Source organism: Bombus pyrosoma, linkage group LG14, assembly GCF_014825855.1.
Source record: "Bombus pyrosoma isolate SC7728 linkage group LG14, ASM1482585v1, whole genome shotgun sequence".
NCBI classification, from domain to species: Eukaryota; Metazoa; Arthropoda; class Insecta; order Hymenoptera; family Apidae; genus Bombus; species Bombus pyrosoma.
In genome coordinates this window covers 2,926,345-2,948,874 of record NC_057783.1, presented here as the reverse complement: position 1 = coordinate 2,948,874, position 22,530 = coordinate 2,926,345, and the positions used below count along the sequence as shown (strand labels likewise).

Below are 22,530 nucleotides of genomic sequence, written 5' to 3'. Positions count from 1 at the left end.
ATGAAAATTTGGCTTTAGTGTTTATGCCAACCAAGTTTTAGGATTATGTGTTTTCATCAATATTCTGTTTTTGTCATAAAATATTAATTCCTTCTTAAAAAATATATACAACAGAGTAATACCGATCCGAATTTATTATAGTGCTTTCTTCATGCTTCATTGTTATAAACATACTAATATTTGCATCGTTTAACCTAATAAACTGTTATTACACACATTCTTTCGTTACGTCCTTTAAAAATATATTAATTATAGTAAGTATAATATCTCATAATCATTAAATTTATGTCTTCTATAAAATAATAGTATATTTCATGTAACTTGACAGGTGTTAATGAAATTATAACTTTAAGTTTAATAAAATCAGTCATGTGATTTGTTTAAAATAAGTAACATATTAAAACGAAGTGAAAACATTTATTACTAAAAAATGAGTGAAAGTGCACTAATTAATGATGTGCCTGAAAATAATGGTGGATCAGAACAACCCGTTTACAATGGAGAAACTGAAGAACATACAAGTATATTTAAACTGATAAGCTATTCATTTAAAATAAAAAAATATTTCTTTATATTATTATTTAATTGTAACATTTTATTTGTTAGACAAATCACCTGGAAGCGGAGAAGATAAAACACCTGATTCGATATGTGATAATGGAGTTAAAAAAAATAATACAGCCTCTGCTGTTGCAAGTAATACTACCAATACAACTAATAGAGCTAAAAAGAGGAAGAAAATTCCAAGAGATGCCACTGCCCCTAAGCAACCTTTAACTGGTTATTTCAGGTATAGTTCTTTTGAGTATTCTTTCAGTGTTCTTTCAATATTCAAAAATGTATAATAAAGATGAAAAATATATTTAATTATAACAGATTTTTAAATGATCGACGAGAGAAAGTAAGGACTGAAAACCCTACTCTATCATTTGCTGAAATCACAAAACTCCTTGCTTCAGAGTGGAGTACTCTACCTGCTGATCAAAAACAGCAATATTTAGATGCAGCAGAACAGGATAAAGAACGATACAATCGTGAATTTAGTGATTATAAACAGACAGAAGCATACCGATTATTCAGTGAAAAACAATCTTCAGAAAAACAAGAAAATAAAAAGGAAAGAAATGGAACTGATATAAATTCAGAGCAAAATGTATGATATTTTTGTCTCAATTATCAACTATGTCTCAATTTACCATATCAATGTTAACATTTAATCTTTTATTAGGATATTCAACAAGATAAAGATAATGACTTCACAGGTTTTGATATACCTATTTTTACAGAGGAATTTTTGGATCATAATAAAGGTACATGATAAATATTTTGATATTTACTCTTCATATACAAAATAATTAACTTAAAATCGTCATAGATGTTTTAGAAGTATTATAAATACATAGAAATTTTATTTACATAACTTTTATATGTGTAGCATGTGAAGCTGAGTTAAGACAATTAAGGAAAGCTACATCAGATTATGAAGCTCAGAATGCGGTACTGCAACGACACGTAGACAGTTTGTATGCAGCTGTAAATCGTTTAGAATCTGAAACAAACCAACAACACACGACTAATCAAGCTTTACAGCGTCATTTGGATTCTCTTCGTTCACAATTAGCAAGTTGTTTCGCTTCAGTACCTCTACCAGGTTGAATTTGTATAATAATCTTCTCTACAGGATTTGTTTTCTCATACATCCATTACTGTGTATTTTTTACTATTAGGTACGAACGAAGGCGCAACATTACAAAATATTGATAATTACGTTGAGAGACTTGAATCGTTACTGACTGGCAATGTCGAACAATCTTTGCGAAATACTGTGCGTAACGCTGTATCTCGCCTTGAATTAATTGGATGACGATCGCCTCCCGGTAGTACAACTACTACATCAATAAAACACCATCGTTCAAGGCACTCACATCGAAAATAAAAAAAGTGATTGTGTTCTTTTCTACATACTTCGTAAAATATAATTTCCTTTTTTAATTGCGTATACTCTATATTATTCATCTATATTATACATCTTGCGTATAGTTTAATAGTAACGGTATATCTTTATATAAAAATAATTTTCTTTCCAACATGATTTTAATATTATGCCTTACTTTTTAAATAAATATAATTTATAAGGTATAATTGCATAGAGTTATGTATACAGATGCAATTATTCATTTGTGTAATTTACATGTACCTAATCAATTCGTAGCATAATAAGAAAGTATCATTATGATACTCTCAGACATTTATTAATAAATTTTTTAAACTTATTAGTGATTTGTCATATTGCTTTTCATAAGATTTCGAAGCTGATTCCAGCAGTATCTGAAAGTGAATCAAAATTCGTGTATAATTTGCATAATCAGTTATTTTTCATGGTTTTCTTACCTAAAAGATGCCGCATTTGGGCGTCGATGGATTTCCAAATCATTTAGAGTATATTCAAGTTCTGGTGATAAAAATTGTACCATTTCAGTCGATATTGGTAGAATCGAACGTAAAAGTTCGAAAGTATTATGCTGATTTATTATTAGTGACTTTTTAACAGAACTAGATATTATATTATAGAACTTATCCCTGGAATTTTTAATTCTATAAATTATTGTTTAGAAGCAAATATTAAATTAGTGGAAACCAATACTTACTGTAAAGAATTATTCTCTTTGTAATATCTATTTCTAATAATATTATTTATAAAGTCAATAGTCTGTTGTTTATGTGGATGATGGTCATGAACTTTTACATAGCATCCAATAATATATGATGTACAAATTACAATAATGGATTCTACTATATGACATGCATAATTTATTTCATCTTTAAGCAGATTTTGTAAAAGTATCATTACCTGTATTAAAGACATAATAAATGGTAATGGATCTTAAATTGTATAAAAAATAAAATAATACATATAAATAATAATACATACTAAATAAAAATGTTTATGCATCATATTGTCATTCGAAACATTAAAAAAATTCGTCATCAAAATCTCAAATATCAAGCGTATATAATCTGCCTTTGCATCTTTAAAGCATTTTAGTAATGAGTCAGATACTTTAAAAGTATTTGCATTAGTAGTTGGTATTATTAAAAATGGCATGTACTGATCAAAAAGATCTCGTATTAATACTTGAAGTGATATATCACTTTTAACATTAAGGGTTTCCATACCCAAAAGTATCATGGAAAACGTCTTCTTTCCTAAATTCTTTAAAAAATTATGTTCCACTGACAATATAGTTTTATTTAGTAATGTTTTGAATATGTTATTTGGTTGATTCTAAAAAGCAATTTAAGTTACTATAATGCACACATTAATTAATTACATAGAATAACTGCATATACTTACTTTAGAATATAACATAATAGAAGTACAGAGAATTAGTGTTCCAATGCACCTATATATCCACAAAGCCAATTCTGAATCTTTAGTTTCCTCCATAATAGGTAAAAGAATCCATTTTTCTAAATGATTAAAATACAATCTCCATTTTATATCGTATTGAATTCGTTCCTGTTCAGTCTAAAAAACATTGGTAATGAGCATCTCAAATTCCATTCTAATATATATATGAATAATTGTATAAACATATTACTTTCAAAGTGCTTCTTTTCTTCATTGAATGCATTATAAACATTAAAATAGACTCATCGTTATTTTGAAATTCTTGAATATCATTAGATGTTTCAAAAATCTTTTGTATGTCTTCCAATTGTAATATATAATTTTGTAAAACTTTTATTTCATTCCTGTTTGTATCATGACCAATGATGGAACATTTTACCCATGCCTAAAATTCGAATATAATGTAAAAATTGTATTACTCAAAAAATTTATTATTTAATAATCTTATTCACTAACTTGTATAATTATTGTATCAAAATTTTTTATTTCTTTCTTCAGATCTTGAATTGCTTGGTCTTGTTTAAGTATTAATGTCAAATAATGTCTTGTAATCCTGAAATGAGATTTTTATATAATATATTTTGATTATAATATAAATGTTCAATTCTATTACCTTATGTCTTTAACAATTACTGATGATGCAAAGTGCTGAAATAAAGTCGTAGCTGAATGCTTATACTTTTTTGCTGTTGCTGGATTTTTCAATGCTTCTAAAGTAAATAAAACAGCAAGTTTTGAAATATCTTCAAAGTGTACATTAGTAAGAGCAGGATCAAATACAAGTTGTCTAACTCTACTTGCAACATAGCACCATAAAGCGTCCAGCATCTGTTCTACACCATCTACATATAAATGAATTAAAAAACAGATAATAAATTACAATTTTTATATAATGAAAAAAAAAAACGAACCTGTATTAGAAGTTTTAGCGAGGTAAATGCAGCTTTCGAAAACGTTAATTAACACTTTCATTAACGTTCCTACCATTTTATTTGAACATTCTAATAAATATCGATCTATCCATCCACTAAATAATAAATATTTTCCTAATCCAATGTCGGTGGATGACAAAATCGTACTAAATACATCAATGAAATTATTCATCATTATACGAGATGTATCATCTTTGCGACAGCATATAATATTCACCTAAAAATTCAATTAAAATAAACAACATAAAATACTAAGTCTACTGAGACCAAGTTATTATACTGTACCGTATTTATATATAAAGATGCTATATTTGCTAAGTTCAGCTTAAGATCATTATATAAAAGAAGAACAGCCAGTTTTCCTTTCCAAATTAAATTATGTTTTTTACCATTCTCATTATTATATTCTTTTGATAACGGTAAAAGATCTAACATTACTGAACACTGTAAAAAGTTAATTATAAATCTGTTGTCTATTTTCACAAGCATAACTTTTGGAAGAGGATCATAATAATTGTATTCGAAACTTACAACATTTGTAGTATCAGCAGTAACAGCTAATGTTAAGAATAATGAAAGAAAATTATATAAGCCAGTTGTTGAAAATTCTTCAACTTTACCCTTGGAAAATTTAGAATAAATGCGACCTTTAATTTGATTCCAATGTTTTGTATCATTGTTATTATAATTTATACGTAAAAAGGATCCTACAACACGTAATTACGATAAAATTAATATATTTATTAATTCAATTAACTCATATAGAAACAAGACTTACCAAGTAAACGTAAGAACATTCCATAACTTGATTCCTTAATACATTCTGTGTTACTAATTCTATCTTTTACTTGTTTAAGAAGATCCATAGTAGTTTTCCTAATAAAGAATTCTTTAAATCTGTGATAAAAAAATTATAAATACATAAAGTATTTACATACTTTTCAACTGACAATGTCCAAGGGCCAGATAATTGTAACAAAAATGGTTCGTCTAATCTTTTATGAAAGCAGTCCCAAAGAAGAGAAATAATTGAAACTTGAGGGTGCCACCAATTAGTAACAATAGTATTTAATAAAGGTATCATAATACATAACTCTTCATCAATTTCATCTCGTTCACCATCTTTTCCACCTTTAGAAATATATGTTTTCAAAATTCTTTCTACTTGCTCGTAGTTAGGCCTGATCTTTAAAAAAACAAATAAATAGTTAACTTTGTTTAATACATGAAGATTTGAAAAATAAAAAGATTAAAATATAATTACCCTTGAACATTTAGATCCTAAGTATGTTCCATCACTATTGTATCCATATAAAAGTGAAAGATGATGAACAATCCATAAGCAGAATAGTTCAGAATTTTTACAAAGTGTTAGAAAGTTTTTATTGTTATTAGATACATTTCTGTTCAATAATCTATTGATGCATTCATTAATATACTCCCAAAAAGACTATAAATATAAAAACAAGCAATATAAAAACAAATAAATATAAAAAACATCCATAAAAAATTATATACACAATACCTTTGATTTCATTCTATCAGATAAACTATCAATAAATATCTGAAGCATAAGCCATAATTCACGAATACAAGTACAATTATATGGAGTTTTCTGTTGCACTTGTGTCAAAGGCATCTAGAATGTATTGCAAAGAAAACACAGTTCTAAAAGATATATTCAAATATTTAATCATAGTATTTTATAAAAAGCAGTATACTTTTACCGTCTCAAATATTTTTAATGAAATATAAATTAGATCATTAATAATCATTGCTTGAACATTTTCAAATTCATCCAAATGGTTTTCGATTGAATACTGGTTATATATATCTTTTGTATACATTAATGAGATAAAGAACCACCTTAATTCAATGTGCATATGATACATATGATATTCTGGTTGTGTACACTATAATATGTGAAGCATAAAATTATGATATTAAATATCATTATATTTAAATACAATATTGTATATATTATTCTTATCTACAAACCTGATTGCCTAATTTAGAGGGTGCATAATGGAATGTTGTATCAGGAATATTATGTATTCTTTCTAGGAAATGTTTTATTATAATGAATAATTCATTAAATTCTTCTTCAATATTTTCATTTATAACTTGCAATGATTGATAATTCCCTTTAATACTACAGATTTATATTCTTAGTATATATAACAAACAAACAAAAATAGCTTTGAAGAATAAATTATCTTACCTATTTAGATATATTCGAATATATAGAATAAATTCTGATATTATACATCTTACATAATAAAAATCTATATCATCTGTCTTCGAACTTAAAACTTGATTATGAGTCTCATGCCTACTGAGTATTTTTAACTGCATACTGTTGAAACATAAATAGGATATCAATAAGTATAATGAAATATTTTTATGATAAAATAGAACAATTCGTGCAATCATACAAAAATACTTCTTACTTCATGCATTTGTTAAAATGTTTTAGATCTAACAATGCTGTTGTAGAAGGCATAGTGTAGTTAAAAAGTTGTATATTCTTTTCTGATAAGAGACATTCATCTTGTGGGTACAAAACTTTCTCCACTTCTCCTCGTGAGAATAAACCATTTTTATCTAATTCCCAATCATTAAGATTCACTTTTCCATTACAGTTGAAAGTTAAACAAAAATCCATGTGTACAGTGTTATTGAAAAAAGTATAAATTACTCAATGTAAATGTGTGCACAAATTGAAACACATATTTTTATATTTAAATCTGAGATCTAATACATAAAATACTGAGTTACATCAAGAATATTATGCACAACTTTTGCAAATTTTCTCTGTCAGATCTCAACTACGAGCAGACGCTTTTTCCTAAGTTTTGGCGGCATTTGTAACAGTGCCACCTAGATATAAATCATATGATGATGCGCGTAACTTTGAAACAAATATTTGCAATGATCATTTTATAGTAAATTACAAATTTAAAAAACAATGTTAAACTTTCAGTCAGGGCTCGCAATAAATCGTATAACGTTCTATTTCTCAAGCTTTCAAAGTAAGTGAATAATTTTTTACAAATGATTCTTCAAATTTGCTAATTAATTCGGGTGTTACGTTTTGCAATTTTGAAAGTGCCTTTATTAATCGATTCCTTAACACAATTTTACGAGCCACTTGAAGAAAAGGGAGAATTTTGTGATAGTGAAAAAATGACTCTTCTTTCCGAGACGATGTTGGGATTGAACTTGGATACTAAGAAAAAAGGTTTATTATAAAGAGTTCTTTCTTTAAGGTAAATAATTTGTAATTAAGATATATGTGTACAGTTTGAGAAACCCTTAAAATTCTTTGCCTTCTCTCTTTAGTCTTTTTTTGTTCGAAGATACATTTTTCTGATGTCATTATTAAATCTTTATAGTCATTCCAAGCTTGTTCTTGCTGTGTTTTAATTTCAACAATTTGATTTTTACTAGCATTGGATGTTCCACAATTTACTTTCGGCTTATGATGATATTTCACTTGTTCATTTTCTCGATAGCGATTTTCTACTTTTACCAAAAATTCTTTCAGTTTTTGCGCTTTTTGCTCCATAGTTTGAAATAAAAATACGCCCAACGGTCCTGACAAATAAATAGTTTACTTCTTATATATATTTTACATGTGAGCCTATATATAAAATCTAACCCTTTAATTCATATTCGTTAAATAATTTTCGAATTTTCAAATTTAAAATACAGTTGACAGCGTGCAATGTGTAAAGGGGAAAATAACATTGTTTTAATAAAAGTTTTTCGGAACTTGCGAATTTCATAGTAGATTCTTTTAAATATTTCGGTTTATTTTTCTTTACGGAAATTGGTTTTGCTCCTTTGCAAAAAGTTGTGCTAATATTTTTCTGCTGTATTTTGCTTTTCATTTTTGCTTCGATGGTCTCCAATTTTTCTCTAATCATTCAGTAATGTTTTCAAATTATATTTATTTATATTATTTTTTCTTTCTTAATAAGAAATTGTGTCTATAAGTATTCTCACCGTAAAAGACCTGGTCGAGTATAGGCATAGAAATTTATAATATGTGGACTTTTGCATAGATCAGATATGAATATTCGAATTTCAAAATTCATACTTATATATCTAAGAGGCCTATAAATAATCGCAATTATTGCAGGATTCTGCTTTGATTTTATGTGACCTAAAACACGAATAACACAATTTTATAATCTTAATTATTATTCTATGATATCCTATGTGTTATATAGGTAAATAGGTATACCGCACCCCAGCGAGGATAAACGTCGACACACGATCCTCCGTTAAGTGATATAATATTAAAAGAAAAATCTTTCTCTCCGTGGGAATGTATTGGTATTTTGTAGCAAACCCTTTAACAATAAATAATTAGATTTATGTAATATATTAAACAATGATCGAGGAAGTAACTTACGTTCGACCAAGTGGTACATGTCCAAAATTCACAATAGTGGGAAAGGAAAATTTGGTCACCATTTCCGCGTAGATTTTTATTTGCGTTGTTTGATTATTGTAATAAAGTATTTTTAAAGTGTCATTATAATCTCTATTTTCATCAGGTATAAATAAAATATTTATTTTGAAAACAGATCCAGGATTGAGCCATGTTCTCTATACAATATATACAATTTAATTTCATATGAAACATAAAAAATTAAAGAAAGAATTTCAATCCTTTTTATTCACCTGATAGATATCTTTAAACCTGAAATAATGAGTTTCCAATGGTAAAAATCGAATGAGGCACGGTTTAACAAAAAAGTTCGTAATTTCTACTGTTTTCTCTTGAACTTTAAAATTTCCGAAATCAAAATTAAATTTTAATTTCGAGGGTACTACGCTTAATATGCCATTATTTGATTCCTCTCCGAATTTATGTATATTTTTTTCTTTAGTTTTATCTATACAGTATTGCGTTTGGTCAAATATATCCATATCCATTTCAGCGTAGAAAACTGGTATTATAATAATATTATTCGACCAGAGAAATCTGTTATGTGCAATGCAACAGGAAACAGCTGAAAGGTAAGCATATATTATTTCGTGTAACTTGAGGTAAATAATTTAATTTTCGCGCGAGTTCACATTTCCATCTGTTTACAAAGCTTCTGATAATTTGACAGAACAAAGATAGAGTGCACTATGAGAAGATAGCTATAACTGTTTATATTTGAAGATAGGATTATTATGGATATTTTCGTAATTTTTTTCATATACATGATACCGCTGTTTATTTGAAGAACAGTTGGTTCCACGATACGCTTATAATAAATTGTCGATTGCAAAAAGGAAGTAACATCTCTAACGATACTTGTGAAGTATGACTCACACTACTATGTCAGTTTTTTACAGTTCAACTATGTTTTTATAAATACTTCCGTGTTTGTATAAACTGAAACAATTTACTGTATATAATCATGAACGTACAGGAATTGCGCGATGGGGTATGTCTTTCTTTATTCTTTTAAATAAATGCATTTTGCTAAGCAGTTCTCGAATAGATAAATTGCAAAGTTGGAGGTTATACTCATGTGTCAAACATCCGATTTGTTTCTAAATCTTTGCAATATAATAATTTTGTTGATATTTTATTCCTCCACATTATCACGTAACTCGAACTTTAGGAACTTTAAGTTAGTATAAATTTATCGCATCATTGCATATTATAAAATTTTTGTATAGTAATTACTTTCTGGTTATTTCTTATTAAGCTTTTTAGTTTCACCTATTTGTATTATTTTTTAGAATGTAAGGGTACTGATATTATATTCTACAAGTATGATTAAAGTTATAAAAAATATATGATTTGAATATGTTTTGGAATAAAATATTGGTATCTTTGCAGCCCCCTTTGTTACAAGCTATATTTTTTGGAGATGTAGACGAAGTTCGAGCATTGTTATCAAGAAAGGAAGATCCAAATTGGCAGGATAGGGAACAAAGATCTCTTTTGCATGCAGCTGCATATAGGGAAGATCCAGCAATTGTAGAAGCACTTTTGTTAAATGGAGCTGTAGTAAATGCTAAAGATAAAAAATGGTTAACTCCTTTATATAGAGCTTGTTGCTCGGGGAATCCCAATGTAGTAGAAGTTTTGTTAAGCCACAAAGCAGATGTTAATATCAGGGATCGTAGTTGGCAAACTCCTTTACATGTAGCAGCAGCAAATAATGCAGTTCAATGTGTTGAGCTGATAGTGCCACATTTAATGAACATTAACGTAGCAGACAGGTTTGTATTTTCAATATTCCCTGATTAATTTATTTGAGTAGAAATTAATCATATACACTATAAACATTTACAGAGGTGGTAGAACAAGTTTGCATCATGCAGCTTACAATGGACATTTGGAAATGACAGAATATTTGGCTCAAATTGGTTGCGTAATAAATGCTTCTGATAGGCAAGATCGCAGGGCCTTACATTTTGCAGCATACATGGGTCACGATGGTATAGTGAGGGCACTTATAGCAAAAGGAGCAGATGTAGATGTTAAAGTAATATAAATTTTTTAACATTTTTTATTCTTGTTATTTATGTTATAAAATGTTATTTACATCTACTTGTATATTGTGAAGGATCGAGATTTGTATACTCCGTTACATGCAGCTGCAGCATCTGGCAATGTAGAATGCATGCACACATTAATTAAGTCTAGAGCAGATATTGAAGCAAAAAATGTGTATGGAAATACTCCTTTGCATATTGCATGTTTAAATGGTCATGCTGATGCAGTTACAGAATTAATTGCCAATGCAGCAAACGTTGGTGAGATGATCTAAAAATTTGTTGAAAAAATTTTTGTTTGCAATTTTTATAACAGATGATTCTTTTAATAGAAGCTGTAAATTATCGGGGACAAACGCCGTTACACGTTGCTGCTGCTAGCACTCATGGTGTTCACTGTTTAGAAGTACTTTTGAAAGCTGGTTTGAGAATAAATGTTCAGTCAGAAGATGGGCGTACACCTCTACATATGACTGCAATCCACGGTAGATTTACTCGATCAAAAAGCTTACTTGATGTTGGAGCATTGCCAGACATTAAAGATAAAAATGGAAATACCGCTTTACACGTCGCCGCTTGGTATATTGCAATAACAATTTTATTTTATTCAATAATCTTTTTTCAATATTTATCTGAATCCCTACTCATGTAGGTTTGGCCATGAATGTTTAACAACAACTTTATTGGAGTATGGCGCATCCCCAGCAGCGCGCAATGCTGAACAGCGTACCGCATTGCACCTTAGTTGCTTGGCAGGTCATATCGAGGTAACGTGTTTATATATGTATATATTTACATTTATATATATATATATACTAATATTTCTGTTAAATTAATTTTTTAATGACATTTACAGGTCTGTAGAAAATTATTACAAGTTGATAGCCGACGTATAGATTCAAGAGATATTCGTGGTAGAACACCATTACATTTAGCAGCATTCAAGGGATCTGTTGACTGTTTAGATTTATTGTTATCCAATGGAGCTAATTTTCGATTAACTGATAATTATAGCAGGTTAGCACTTCATCATGCTGCTAGTCAAGGTCATTATCTTTGTGTTTTTACTTTGGTTGGATTTGGAAGTGACTCTAATGCACAAGACGTAGACGGTACAACTCCTTTGCATTTAGCTGCAGCATCAAATCCCACAGATTCTGGTGCTCAGTAAGTATTAGATTATTTATGTGTAGTTTACTCTGTACAAGAATTACTCTAAAAATTTAATTTATATTATCTCTACTTAGATGCGTACAGTATTTATTAAAGCACAGAGCAGATCCGCGTTTGTGCGATAAACGAGGCTTTACTGCTATTCATTACGCTGTAGCTGGAGGAAATCAGCCAGCTTTAGAAGCTTTATTAGAAGCTTGTCCACAAGGGAATCTAGCAGCGTCATCTAATTCTACAGGAAAGTCAGAACCTCCATTACCTGCATTAACACCCTTACATCTTGCTGTAAGTCTAAAGAAATTAATAGTTCAGTAACTGAAGATATAATTATCTACATTTATAGGCATACCATGGACATATTGAAATTTTAAGCTTACTACTACCATTATTTCCCAATACTAACATTAAAGAAGATACTGGTAAAACGCCACTGGATCTAGCTGCCTATAAAGGACACCAAACATGCGTTCAACTTTTATGCGTGTTTTATGGAGCTTGCGTATGGGTCCAAGATTCTATTACAAGACGTACTCCAGTACATTGCGCAGCGGCAGCAGGTCATGTTAATTGTCTAGAACTTTTATTGGAGAATGCAGGAGATTCAAATGTAGTTAATTGTTACGATATTAAGCAGCGAACTCCTTTAACACTAGCAGTGGCAAATAGCAATCCAGAATGCGCCCAGTTACTTTTAAAATACAAAGCTGATTGTAATTTACTAGACATAAACAAGCATACACCATTATTTCGAGCAGTGGTTAAGGAACGTGATCATCAGTTAGTGGAGCTATTATTATCACACGGTGCACAAGTAGCGATACAAGATACAAATGGTAAAACGCCATTACATTTAGCTGCCGCATGTGGAAGGTTGGTTCCTTTTATCTAATTAAAAGATTTGCCAGTATTTTTATATACTCAAAATTTATTTTTTTCATAGAGTAAAAGCATTGGCTTCTCTTGTCAAAGCTAATCCTGCTGCTGCCACTTTAAAAGACGATCAGGGATGTACAGTCCTTCATTGGGCCTGTTACAATGGAAACTCGAATTGTGTGGAATATCTGTTAGAACAAAATGTAATTGACTCATTAGAGGGTAGGTATTTTCTCGATGTTAGGTAAATGAGTATTTTTAGTTTTGAATCTAAATTATTTCGTTTCATAAACAGGTAGTCCATTTTCGGCTGTTCATTGTGCAGTTTATCAGGGATCAGCACATTGTTTAGAATTATTAATAAATAAATTTGGAGGAAAGACTGTCGCTGCTCCGAGAGATGTTCAAGGTGGTCGGTTGCCTTTGCATATTGCAGCTAGTTCAGGATCTGTAGAATGTGCAAAACTGATTTTAAGTTCTGTTGGACCTGAATTAGCTGGGCTCGAAACTCCAGATTATTCAGGTCGAACGCCACTACTTTGTGCCGCTATTACGGGTCAATGTGCTGCTATTGGTATATTTTATTTAATTATGTAAATATTTGGTACTTATTTGGTGTTTCTTCTTCATGTTCATAATTTTTTCTATTGATAGAGTTATTGCTTGAATGGAAAGCTGATGTGCGTGCTGTTGATTGTAACAAAAACACAGCTCTTCACTTAGCTTGTCAAAGACGACATTCTGTAGCTGCTTCACTCTTACTAAATTTGATCAATTCACTTAATGCTAATGGTGAAAATACGTCACAGCAACAACAAAGCATTATTAACATGGTCAATAAGCAGCGAAGAACACCATTACATCTAGCAGCAAGAAACGGCCTTGTAACGGTAAGGAAATGACTTATTGTATTTAAGTAATTGTTTTAGAATTGTAAGAACACTCATAGGAATTTATTTTCCACAGGTAACACGACGTTTATTGCAATCGGGTGCAAGTGTCGTTGCTGTCGATGCAGAAGGACTCACACCTGCATTAGCTTGTGCTCCGAATCCGGCTGTAGCACGATGTTTAGCTACCATTCTTGCTGCACACGGTGCGTATATTAGCCTTCCCAATTCTCAATTTTTAGTCCAAGATTTCTCATAAGTTATTGGTCAATCATTACCATAGGTCAAAATTGGGAAGCTGCACAACATTCACCGTCAATTCAACAAACATCAGAAGTATATTTAAATGGCAGAAGTGGCGATTCACAACACAGTTCAGATTCGGAGTTTTACTGACAGCAGGCATCACGCTTAGATCATCAAGCGTTTCAAAATTTAAACGTCGATTCAATGCACGGAAATATTGATGCAGCAAGATTAATTTGGACAAGCTGTTGGTTGTTTTCAATTTTGACATAATGCTTCTATATGTAAGAGAGCCAATTTATCAGGTATGAGAAATCAGTGCTTAACAATCGTTCATCTGCAATTGTCAGCCTCTTAACAAGTAATAATGACAATACCCCCATTTTTACTATTAACATTTCAATAGAATTGCGAACTGCCAAGAGGAGTATGATAATATGTATTTAAACATTGGGTAAGAGAGCAATAATATTAGTCTTAAAAGTTTATATTATTCAGTAAATATAACTAGATATCTTACATTAATCCTAGGACGCCTAAGGTGTTAAAAGATGTAAAATCAGTCCAAAGGCGGGTCATTTTCTGTCTATATAAAAAAGGAGCGATAAATCCTGTTTTTTCTGTTTTATTCATTAAAAGACACACTTATTTACACTTTGAACAAATGATCAAATTTAGCTATTTTCAATAATACCTTTTGTTCTTTGCGACTATCTTGATGCAACACATGACATTTTTATAATATTTTTTATAATATTTCGATTGTATGGTCTTCATATAAACTACGACTAAACCAGTTCAGATAACATAACATAATAATAAACACATGAGCTGTCACTGACATCGAAACACATGTAACTACCTCTTAAGATTTATATGTAATTTATAATAGTGTTACGTACAGCTTGAGAGTAAATTCTGTCACTGGTCAATTAATTATATCACAAATATACTCAAGAGAAATTAGATTACTGGCCTCTTAGAAAAAATTTGTTGTAGGAAAAGTTAAAGTTTAGAGTCTTGTAAACATTTTCTGACCCTCCCATAGGTGTCTTAGGGTTAAGTGAATATACATACCTTTATTTTTGCTTCAATGTCATAATTGCATGCACATATATGCTCCTGACACTGTGGTCAACGCGTAAATGTGTCTGGTACAAAAAATGGTTTGTAGATGAAACATAGATATTCATATAGTGAATTGCTGACGTAATTGATACCTCATTAAAAAAAGACACGATAATGCTCGCATTATCGATTTTATTGTAACGTAAGAATGCTCCATAGACTCGTAAATTTAATTCCTAAAATAAATTCCTAAGACCCGCCAGCTTACTGCTGTTACTTGCATATTTTTAATAATCAGCGATATTTATAATATAATAAAGCTTTCTATATTTTGCATTGTAATCAATTTTTCATCAATTAGGAAAAGTACAAATTGTATGAATAAAAATGTCATAGTTTTTTAAATATGATCATGCTATCATGTTTGAAATTTAATCAGCATAAAGGAAAAAGAAGTCTATATATTTTCGTTTACTTTACATTAAGTCAACACTGTACAATGATTTAATTAATGTTGTCCATTATAATAGTCATTTTAACACGTTGACTGCCACGCCTGTTTTCAAAAAAATCTCCGTCAGGCCACGCGTGCTGCAGTACCAAGCGTTCTCTGCTCGGTGCTCCCATCGATATTTTCATAATGCGAGTCGCTCATCTGGTGGTGGTCTTACCTCTCGTTTTTTTGTTTCCATTCCTTCGCATTTGTTTCTCATTTCTCCACTTTCTACAAAATCAGTTTGAATCTTGGCCGAGCAACAAACGGTATAACTTAAAATCTCTGCCCTAATTCGTTACAATGTCAAAAAGAAAAATTGAAAACTTATTTCTTAGTAAGTCAGATAACAGTGGAAAAGAAAGCTTTTACGAGGCTTATGATTGCGGAAGAAACATTAGACGTGCATGCAAACTATATTATGCAAATAAAAGACGTCGAATGGACCCAACAAAGGCACGAAAGAATTTGAAAAAAAAACAACAACTTATTGACCAAATTGTCCCGACCAACCTCAGTTTTACATGCTAAATAATTTTTTTAATAAACAAACCATTTTCGTATTACTTTTATAACAATTCAACAGTTTTATTATTATGGAATATCTTTTCAAATACTTACGACGATCCTTCGCAAGTAGTCAAATAAGCGACACCCGAATATGGGTTGACCAAAAAGTTTGCTGACACCCGAATACGGGTATCGTGGTAGTCAACGTGTTAATAGAGGATGTAGCAAGGCAGTTTTTATTATTTTACTTATTGAGACGAGTCTTAAGTGGACCATATAAAGGACATTAACCAATGAATGCATAGTCGATTAATTAATTGTATGAACATTTACAGTTTATAAATTTATTATCTATAGAGAAGTAGATAAATTAATAGTAAAATGCTCTCTCTATCTTATGGAGGAAAGAATATTAGGTTATTGATATAAGATAAATATTGCACAGAATCTTTGCATTTATTATTTTTAATAAGTTTAACTAAGGTCTTCCATTTGTAGTACCTTTATTTAAACTGTGAAGCGATATATAAGTACATCGAGCGGATTCCGTTTCTCGAATTTTTCATTTTGGAATTTTAAGATTAGGTACGTTATACAAGCGTTTGATGTTTTTTGTAGAAATATGTATATGTTTATAAAGAGAAATCAGCTCAACTAATAATTCAATTGCGTTCAATTGCATTTTATCGTATAAAACGCGAGCGTTTTTAATTAATAAAAAGAACTAGTACGAAAGTAATAAACAGTACCGTATTATAAATGTCCTGTTGTAAATACAAAAAACGGACTTACATTGCCTGACAAAATTTTTATATAATAGTACAGATTAACAAAAAGAGAAGAGAAGTTTAGATATTTTCTTAGATATTTGTAGTAAAAGCCTAAACTGCCTAAACACATTGACACACGGAAATATGAAAGTAGAGCTTGTAAAAGATGACATAAGTAGTTACGGTGAAGCATCATTAACGATCCAAATGATTGATCGAGACCATGATTGAACTATCAATTAATGAAAGTCGAATGATTTCTTTTATGCGTACATCGATATATAGGGTGTCTCAGTATTCATGACACTGGTAATGTATTAAAATTTATATTGTAAAATGTATATAATTTGAAGTTCATAATACTGAAACTTTATTAGAGATAAAAATGTAAAAATTTAATTAATTTAATTTAAAAAGACGTAACAATTTTATTCTACATTTTCAGTTAATTTTTTCATACATCAGTATCTTGCTGATTGTATCATGATTATTAAGACACCCTGTATGTATGCCATGTTAATTTTGTACTTAAGAATTCCCGTAATATTTGCATTTATCACTATCAATATTGTAACAAAAAATAGGGACGCAACAGATAATGCTGTGTCCATTTCGACCGATCAAAGAGTTTTCAAATCATATCGTGCACGGAATATGTATGTATTTTTATTGTATATATATATATCGATTGCGATGATTGTTTAAACAGGTGAATGTCCAAGTGTGCGTGATACCACAGACGAGTACTTGTATCAATGCGGTGGTACGAAAATGTGGAAAACTTAGGGTGAAATAGTCAATCCAGTTTGTACGTCGTCTTTTGCAAGTCACGCAAAGATCAAATAATACGTTATTTTTCTCTTGAAAAATGTGAAAAATCATGTGCGTTGTACATATTGACAAATATTTTTTAATACATTAATCGGTATGTATATTATGAATTCTGGGAATTTCATACCGTAATATTATATTAAAATTGTGCTACAATTAAACGACTGTCTCTGATATCGTGCATTCTGTATTACGCGATCATTTGTAATCAATAAACGACATTATGTTTTATTTTTATACAATTTTCTTTTCATTTTGTAGATCCACGTCTTTTCTGTTCTCTCCGTTTATTCTGTCACGTTCACTTAATCCAAAAGATCACTTTTTGCCTCAATTCTTTGCAACAAACAACTAATCAATTAAACAGTAAATGAGAATTGCTTGAGAGATACATTTTTTATCATACGGATTTATTTCAGGAAAAGTAATTCAGTAATTAATGAATAATTTTATAGATTAAAGCACAGTTGTCCTTATTTTAATAATTTAATAGGTTAAAACAAAGAATTTCTATTTACTTTTTTATTTTATTCTTATTTTCTATAAAGATGTACATCTTTATGGTATTAAAAAAATACGTTAATATTAATATAGTAATTATCACAAGTGCTTAAAACTACCTTTCATTTACTTTTATAATAGAAAACAAGTGCCTTTTTATCATCATTAAATATCGCTAAGTATTCTTAACAAAATTATATACATGGCCGTTTTATTAATGTCATACAATATACTATTATAAGGTACAACTCTGCGTATGTATAGATATTATGATCTAATTGTATGTGTGTTTAAGCAAATTAAAGGAATAAGAAGTCATGAGTCAATTTTTTATTATATTAGGTAAAATTGTTAGGTAAAATTTCATATTTTTCCATATATTTTGTAAAAGCAGGTGATAATTCTTTTATAGTAACCACCATATATTCAAACAAGGCTGCTATTATTTTATTCAATAGCTTTTGCATTTGTTCATCATTAACGGAAGATATATCTAAATACCTAAAATTTTCTTTTATATAATTCCATACAAAATGAACTGCTTTATGTAAATACTCTGAAGCAAATGAAGATTTTGTTATCAGAGCAAGAGATATTTTAAATATTAGAAGAAGAAAACATGAGGCATTCTTCATGTATCTTATATCATTTAAAATTTCAGTAAATTGATCAACATCATATTTCATATTGTTCCCATTATTTAAAAATGCATCCTTTAATAAAGACAATAGCAAATCTTTTAACTGAGGCAATTTATCTTGAGCATTGCTATTCTCTTTGTTAAATGAATATTTATTTCCTTTCTTGTCATGTGCAAATAATATGTCTACAAATTTCATTGGATCTAGTAAATGTATACCACAAATTATCAGTTCATTATTTTGCAAAGATATGGTAGGCATTTGAGTGGAAATAGTACCCAAATTGTTTTCAAGTTGTAACTGTTTCTTGTTATTGATGTAACGTATAACTTCAGCATTTTCAAATATTTTATCTGTATTATTTGCAGCAGCAGTACGTCTCGCACGATTAAATTTTCTACGGAGATTTTTGGAACGTAAAGTGCTTCTATAGTTATCTAAAATGTTACCTTGTGTAGATTCAATTAAATCTGCTGCAAACTGCATATTTAGGATTGCGTTACCAAGGAACAAAATATGAGCTGTCAGAGATACTACATCTGAAAAATGAACTGTGCCATCTTGCTGATATCTATCATAGATACAGTATGCTTGATATCCTACACCAAAACCATTGATACCTAAATTACTTAATACTAATGTATTGTATGCAAATCTAGTTGCAGTGCCTATATTACTACCATTCTGAACAAGCTTAGTAATAGCAAAAGATCCACCTAAAGCTACTATACCAATTGTACCGCCAGTTATACCTAACCATGAAGAAAATGCACTTTTATCCTTTAGTGGATTTATAGTTTCTTTATGAGAGTGTCTGTCTAATAATTTTTGTACTGATCTACTCATTGTCCATGCACCAGTTATCCCAGAACATGCTGTTGCACCTGCAATTGTAACAATATTATTATAATTTTACTTATTTTGTTATTATGCAACAATTACTCCCAGAAGAATGTATTGTATTATATATATATATAATTATAAATATATAAATTGAAAAACACTTATGCATATAAATATAAAATACAACTTTATGTAACCTACCTAGCGCAACTGGACCAATAGGTGTAAACAAAGATGCAACTCCTAAAGTAACTCCAGCTACACCCATTACACAAGAAGCTGTATCTGCTACATTAAGAAAAGTATTTATAGAATTACATGCAGGTGAGTCTACGATTTCTAACCATACTGTTGAATATTTTTCAGTAATTTCATAACTTGTATCCGGTTGATAAAATCCATCCTTTGGAAGAACCATGGTACATGGTGGTAAAGTATTGTTTTCCTTGTAATCTGTCCAACTTTCATATACCCTACCGTTCATATCAATATACCAAATTTGTTGCTTTTTACATTGTGAGTATTTTATCTTAAATATTGGTGTTAAACATATATTTATTTCATTTTCCTCTTCTGAAGTAGATTTTTCTTTTGAATTGGATTCCTTTTTTGAAGTAGGTACATTAACTGAATTATTTTTAGGACGGAATATCACATTGAAAATTACTCCATAGTAAACTCCTTTTATGTTTGATTTTTTTTCTGCTCCTGATTTTATGTTTTCTTCTCCAAATTCAAGTATTTTATCATATATAGTATCTATAGTGTTTTTGGCTTTTTCTGAGTAATAAAATGTTTCAACTAAATCGTACTTATTAGTTATTTTATTCTTATCATATAATACAACATCAGCCGTTTCATCTTTTGATGCAGGACCATAAATTGCAAACCCAATATTTTGTCTCAAATACTTATATTTATCATCCTCATACAGTGTCCATTCTGTCAAAAGTTCATAATATTCTTGTTGCTGTACCTCAGCAATTCTCAACATTTCATCCTACAGAGAATTGAAAAAATGGAATAAATAATTCTTGTGCGCAAACGAAGATATTTAAGGAACTTATATTTTTTAATAAAAGTGACTGCGAGCATTATGTATATGTATATAATTGATATTTACCCAAACTGGATCCATACTAGACATTGTATTCATTACAGGTGCAAAATTTGTTAGAAGTACAGAATTATATAGATTTTACCTGCGACATACATTTTTAAATTACAATAAATTTTTAACTTTTCATATATTATTTTTCGATTTTGGAACAAGCGAATTGAACAAAACATTATAATCATTAACAAAATATTACAATAAAATGAATGAATACTCACTTATCATTCAATTATTTAATAACACAAATATTTTTGTATTTTATCGATTTTTTTACAATATTAGCTAAAATTAAACTTGAATGTTTTATTTTATAGCAACAAAGTAGATAAAATTCATTTACACATCAAAACTTTTGGTAATGCGTAGTTCAATAGAATATGTAAATATAGTTTAAAACATAATAAACTTACGATTGATGTACTAACTGATACGAAGAAATATGTGTCACGTCTTATATACTCTTGTATCGGTGCTTCCCCGTGTATAGAGCATGAGAATCCCAATCCTAAAATGCCCCTAGTAAAATTCAACTCAGCTGGCCAACCTAAAAATTAAAATTTTGTTTGGACACTATGTATTATGTATATATTCTTTAGATACTAATTATTTTTCTTGTTATGTAATTAACATTCTTTATATAATATAAATATTATATATCGGCAAAAATATTATAAAATCTATTTATGTGCTTACTCTTTTAACTAAACTGGTTAATCCATTCTTACCAGTGTAATGAAACGGTTAAACAATTTGGTATTATATAATACAAAGTATTAAAAAATATTGCACATTTTCTGGATATGTGACTTACGTTGCAAATAACTAGACAATATAAACTAAAAATATTTAACATCAGTGTTATCAACGGGAAATTTAATAATAAAACTATTATATCAACATTGGATTATAGAAATAATGGATTATTTTATTAAATTTAATGCCCTTTACACAATTTTTATGCACGTAGTTCTGTTAATGTTTCAATCAATATTTAACAAATTAAAAAATCTTGCATTTTATACAATATCGTAAAAATTTAATGCTTAGTAACTATACATATATTATCTGTACATGAAAAAATTACTAATCAGATATTGAGAAATGTACCCTATAAGGACCTATAAATCTAAAAAAAAGGAACAAGTTATAAGTTATTTTTACTATGTAACAGTCGAATAGTTATTATATAATAAATGGGTATTTAATAATGTTGCGACTGTTGTCAACATTTACAATTATAAAGAACGATGTAATCTTATTGTTGTAACTCAAATAAAAAGAAACACTATCCTTAATTTATTATAATATGCATTGAAAGTGCACATGTAAACAGTATATTTCTTCCCATTGCGATAAGAGTAAGATTTATAAATACAACAACATTTTTACATGTATAATTTTTTATAATATATGTATAAGATGTAACATGACTATAGTAAGATATAACTAAGATTTTTTGTAAAATACATTACTTCTATGCAAAATGACGGAAGTCCAAGCGCCTCTTGCGGGAATAAAGTAAAGATGAAATGATGGAAACATCAGAAATAGTTCTTTAGTCTGCTCTATAATACTTTTGACTTCTTTTACTTTTATCATATCGCAACAGAAGAAAAAGTGCAATAACTTTATTATGTAGTAGTGAAATTCATATTTACAAACTATGTAAAAGCTTGAAATCATAAGGAAACTCTGGAATCTTGAATTTCCGTGGTGG

At 29.3% G+C, this 22,530-nt stretch overlaps 5 protein-coding genes across 8 annotated transcripts; 2 read left to right on the top strand and 3 right to left on the bottom strand.

The window, feature by feature from the left end:
* Positions 1–43: 43 nt before the first annotated feature.
* On the top strand, positions 44–2,889 carry LOC122574747 (high mobility group protein 20A). Its single transcript, XM_043742712.1, has 7 exons — positions 44–254; positions 329–521; positions 607–790; positions 877–1,153; positions 1,229–1,310; positions 1,436–1,651; positions 1,728–2,889. Exons 2-7 carry the CDS (start codon positions 431–433, stop codon positions 1,862–1,864), a joined length of 987 nt encoding a protein of 328 aa, XP_043598647.1. The 5' UTR covers positions 44–254; positions 329–430; the 3' UTR covers positions 1,865–2,889.
* LOC122574740 (protein MMS22-like) lies at positions 2,076–7,391 on the bottom strand. 2 transcript variants are annotated; one of them, XM_043742695.1, is made up of 19 exons: positions 6,795–7,388; positions 6,566–6,700; positions 6,343–6,496; positions 6,072–6,257; positions 5,870–5,983; positions 5,609–5,794; positions 5,283–5,530; positions 5,123–5,220; positions 4,876–5,051; positions 4,630–4,788; positions 4,324–4,561; positions 4,026–4,254; positions 3,869–3,965; positions 3,603–3,797; positions 3,356–3,529; positions 2,933–3,286; positions 2,649–2,851; positions 2,392–2,580; positions 2,076–2,328 (listed from the first exon to the last, which is right to left on the bottom strand). In XM_043742695.1, the coding sequence occupies exons 1-19, from the start codon at positions 7,007–7,009 to the stop codon at positions 2,274–2,276; spliced, it is 3,405 nt and encodes a 1,134-aa protein (XP_043598630.1). In that variant the 5' UTR covers positions 7,010–7,388; the 3' UTR covers positions 2,076–2,273. The 2 variants fall into 2 exon arrangements, with proteins under 2 accessions (XP_043598630.1, XP_043598632.1); XM_043742697.1 differs by lacking the exon at positions 2,933–3,286 and having other exon boundaries at positions 6,795–7,391.
* A 255-nt stretch (positions 7,392–7,646) lies between these two features.
* Positions 7,647–10,993, bottom strand: LOC122574748 (cilia- and flagella-associated protein 221-like). The gene is made up of 6 exons (XM_043742713.1): positions 10,908–10,993; positions 9,037–9,368; positions 8,765–8,961; positions 8,599–8,702; positions 8,353–8,512; positions 7,647–7,941 (listed from the first exon to the last, which is right to left on the bottom strand). Exons 1-6 carry the CDS (start codon positions 10,966–10,968, stop codon positions 7,845–7,847), a joined length of 951 nt encoding a protein of 316 aa, XP_043598648.1. The 5' UTR covers positions 10,969–10,993; the 3' UTR covers positions 7,647–7,844.
* Positions 9,500–17,948, top strand: LOC122574741 (serine/threonine-protein phosphatase 6 regulatory ankyrin repeat subunit A-like). 2 transcript variants are annotated; one of them, XR_006319152.1, is made up of 15 exons: positions 9,500–9,794; positions 10,196–10,581; positions 10,655–10,847; positions 10,929–11,118; positions 11,190–11,436; positions 11,510–11,624; positions 11,714–12,024; positions 12,105–12,315; positions 12,374–12,900; positions 12,971–13,125; positions 13,199–13,477; positions 13,558–13,793; positions 13,870–13,999; positions 14,077–14,344; positions 17,590–17,948. XR_006319152.1 is itself a non-coding variant. In XM_043742698.1 (14 exons), the coding sequence occupies exons 1-14, from the start codon at positions 9,768–9,770 to the stop codon at positions 14,187–14,189; spliced, it is 3,120 nt and encodes a 1,039-aa protein (XP_043598633.1). In that variant the 5' UTR covers positions 9,500–9,767; the 3' UTR covers positions 14,190–15,731. The 2 variants fall into 2 exon arrangements, 1 of the variants encoding a protein (XP_043598633.1); XM_043742698.1 differs by lacking the exon at positions 17,590–17,948 and having other exon boundaries at positions 14,077–15,731.
* A 458-nt stretch (positions 17,949–18,406) lies between these two features.
* On the bottom strand, positions 18,407–22,420 carry LOC122574745. 2 transcript variants are annotated; one of them, XM_043742708.1, is made up of 5 exons: positions 22,286–22,420; positions 21,224–21,357; positions 20,820–20,898; positions 19,898–20,696; positions 18,407–19,737 (listed from the first exon to the last, which is right to left on the bottom strand). In XM_043742708.1, the coding sequence occupies exons 3-5, from the start codon at positions 20,850–20,852 to the stop codon at positions 18,551–18,553; spliced, it is 2,019 nt and encodes a 672-aa protein (XP_043598643.1). In that variant the 5' UTR covers positions 20,853–20,898; positions 21,224–21,357; positions 22,286–22,420; the 3' UTR covers positions 18,407–18,550. The 2 variants fall into 2 exon arrangements, with proteins under 2 accessions (XP_043598643.1, XP_043598642.1); XM_043742707.1 differs by lacking the exons at positions 21,224–21,357; positions 22,286–22,420 and adding an exon at positions 21,032–21,217.
* Positions 22,421–22,530: the final 110 nt, after the last annotated feature.